The sequence below is a fragment of the Oryx dammah genome, unplaced genomic scaffold (genome assembly GCF_014754425.2).
Source record: "Oryx dammah isolate SB20612 unplaced genomic scaffold, SCBI_Odam_1.1 HiC_scaffold_22, whole genome shotgun sequence".
NCBI classification, from domain to species: Eukaryota; Metazoa; Chordata; class Mammalia; order Artiodactyla; family Bovidae; genus Oryx; species Oryx dammah.
Window position 1 is genome coordinate 37,397,632 of NW_024070206.1, and position 2,139 is coordinate 37,399,770.

The 2,139-nt window shown below is 37.8% G+C and overlaps 1 protein-coding gene across 1 annotated transcript; it reads left to right on the top strand.

Annotated features, from left to right (window-relative positions):
• The first annotated feature begins 270 nt into the window (after nucleotides 1–270).
• LOC120881186 (60S acidic ribosomal protein P1-like) lies at nucleotides 271–610 on the top strand. Its single transcript, XM_040264811.1, has 2 exons — nucleotides 271–322; nucleotides 396–610. The coding sequence occupies exons 1-2, from the start codon at nucleotides 271–273 to the stop codon at nucleotides 608–610; spliced, it is 267 nt and encodes an 88-aa protein (XP_040120745.1).
• Nucleotides 611–2,139: the final 1,529 nt, after the last annotated feature.

Genomic DNA, 2,139 nt, shown 5'->3' on the forward strand with positions numbered 1-2,139 from the left:
GAGACTTCTGTGGCAGTCCAGTGGTTAAGGCTCGAGTTCCCAATACAGGTTTTGATCCCTGGTGGGGGAACTATGATTCCAGAGCACAGCCAAAATAATAATAATAATAATTTAAATGCCCTTAAAACATAAATAAAAATAAAGAACTTACCTTTTCTCAGCTGCCCTAAGATGCTTAGTCCTCCCAAGGAAGCAAGACCGCATTGGGGTGAGGCCCCCACTTCATCCAGAGACTAGCACCACACCGTAGCCCTTGCCTAGCACTCCAGGATGGCCTCCGTCTCGGAGCTCACCTGCATCTGTTCAGCCCTCATTCTACATGGTGAGGCTCACAGAGGATAAGATCAACACCTTCATTAAAGCAGCCAGTGTGAACACTGGTTCTTTCTGGCCAGGTTGGTTTGCACAGGCTCTGGCCAGTGTCAACACTGGGAGCCTCATCTGCTATGTGGGGACTGCTGGACCTGCCCCCGCCGGCCGCTGGTGGTCTCTCAGCAGGAGTCCGGCCCCCTCCACCACTGCTGTCCCAGCTGAGGAGAAGAACACAGAAGTAGAGAAAGAAGAGTCTCAAGAGTCTGATGATGACATGGGCTTCAGTCTTTTTGACTAAACCTTTTAAGTAACACATTCAATAGAAAGCTAAGCATGTTGCTGCAAATGGCTTGTATGTGAAATCTACAAAATGATGTAAATGAACTTACTTACAAAACAGAAATGGAATCACACATGTAGAAAACTAACTTATGGTTACCAGGGGGGAAAGGAAGGGTGGGATGAATTGGAAGATTGGGATTGACATAATTACACTATTACATATTAGTTAACTATATATAAAATAGATAACTATAGATAACTAATAAGCACCTAGGGTATAGCGCAGGAAACTCTGCTCAATACTCTGTAATGACCTACAGGGAAAAGAAGTTAAAAAAGAGTGGATATATGTATGTGCATAAGTGATTCAGTTTGCTGTACACCTGAAACTAACACAACCTTATAAAGCAACCACATGCCAATAAAAAATAATCAGAACAAACAAACAGAAGACTGAGCTCTTTGCTGCTATTGGTCTTACTGATAATAAATAAATAAGCTTACTCAGAATTCCTATCAGCAAATTTCTGTTTATATATTATTGGTCAGCAGTAGGAACATCTCGCACTACCAGAGAGGATGGAAATGCCAGTTTTTAGATGGGCGCTTTGGTATCCATAATCCAATTAGCATTCTCTTCATAAAGAAAGAAGGAGAGACACACTGGATGAAAAATAACAGTCTCTGTTATTTATGGGGGAGAATTTGACAAACATAATTCAAATAAAATGGGAAGTTTCTAAATAATAAAATATTGATTAGAATATCAGTTACTGACTTCATTACTTCATAGAGTTATTGTGAACATTAAATGAGGAAAGGCTCAAGAATTCTTAGTCATGATTTTTATATTTAAATTGAATGAGGTAACACCTGTAAAGTGCTGGACAGAGCAAAGTCTTGGGAAATATTAGCCATGATTCTTTGCTGTTACAAAAACATTTCATTCTCTGTGATTCTTTATTTCTGCTTCATAAATGATATGAATACAATTCTATGCAGAGGTTTTTATTTCCTATGTATATACATGAGGATCACAAGTTTAACCTTAAGGGAGATGGCAGTGCTTTCTAATCACGTTGCATAAAACATCACTTATGAAGAATGTTTTGGGAAGCTGTAGCAGATGATATTATTTATCTACCGTACTGGAATGCTCTATTTTATAACAGGTTGATTCATGAAGGTTTGTTGGAGTCGGGCTTGCTATAATGAACATCCAATGTTTGTGAGACTATTTGAGTATACTTGGTTAATAGCAACTGTCATATTCTGAATGACATATCAAGAATAATGAATATAAAAGAAAGAGTATTTTCAAAAAACTGCATAAACCAATACAGTTCTGTAAAGCAATTATTCTTCAATTAAAAAATAAATAAATTTAAAATAAACTGCAGTGACTTAGACTTATAGGCTCATTGAATTTTAGAGCTGGGAAGATTTTAAAAGGGAAACTGAGTCTGGGAGTGTGTAGAGTGAGTAAGGGGATTGCAGAAGTTCACAGATAGGTAATAAAATCTATTACATTTTGTCTCATGAAGT

What these genes read in the sequence shown, in the direction of transcription:
- LOC120881186 (XM_040264811.1), top strand. Translation starts at nt 271, where the DNA reads ATGGCCTCCGTCTCGGAGCTCACCTGCATCTGTTCAGCCCTCATTCTA. An exon ending in TTCAGCCCTCATTCTACATG is followed by an intron (nt 323 to 395) that starts GTGAGGCTCACA and finishes CTTTCTGGCCAG; the next exon opens with GTTGGTTTGCACAGGCTCTG.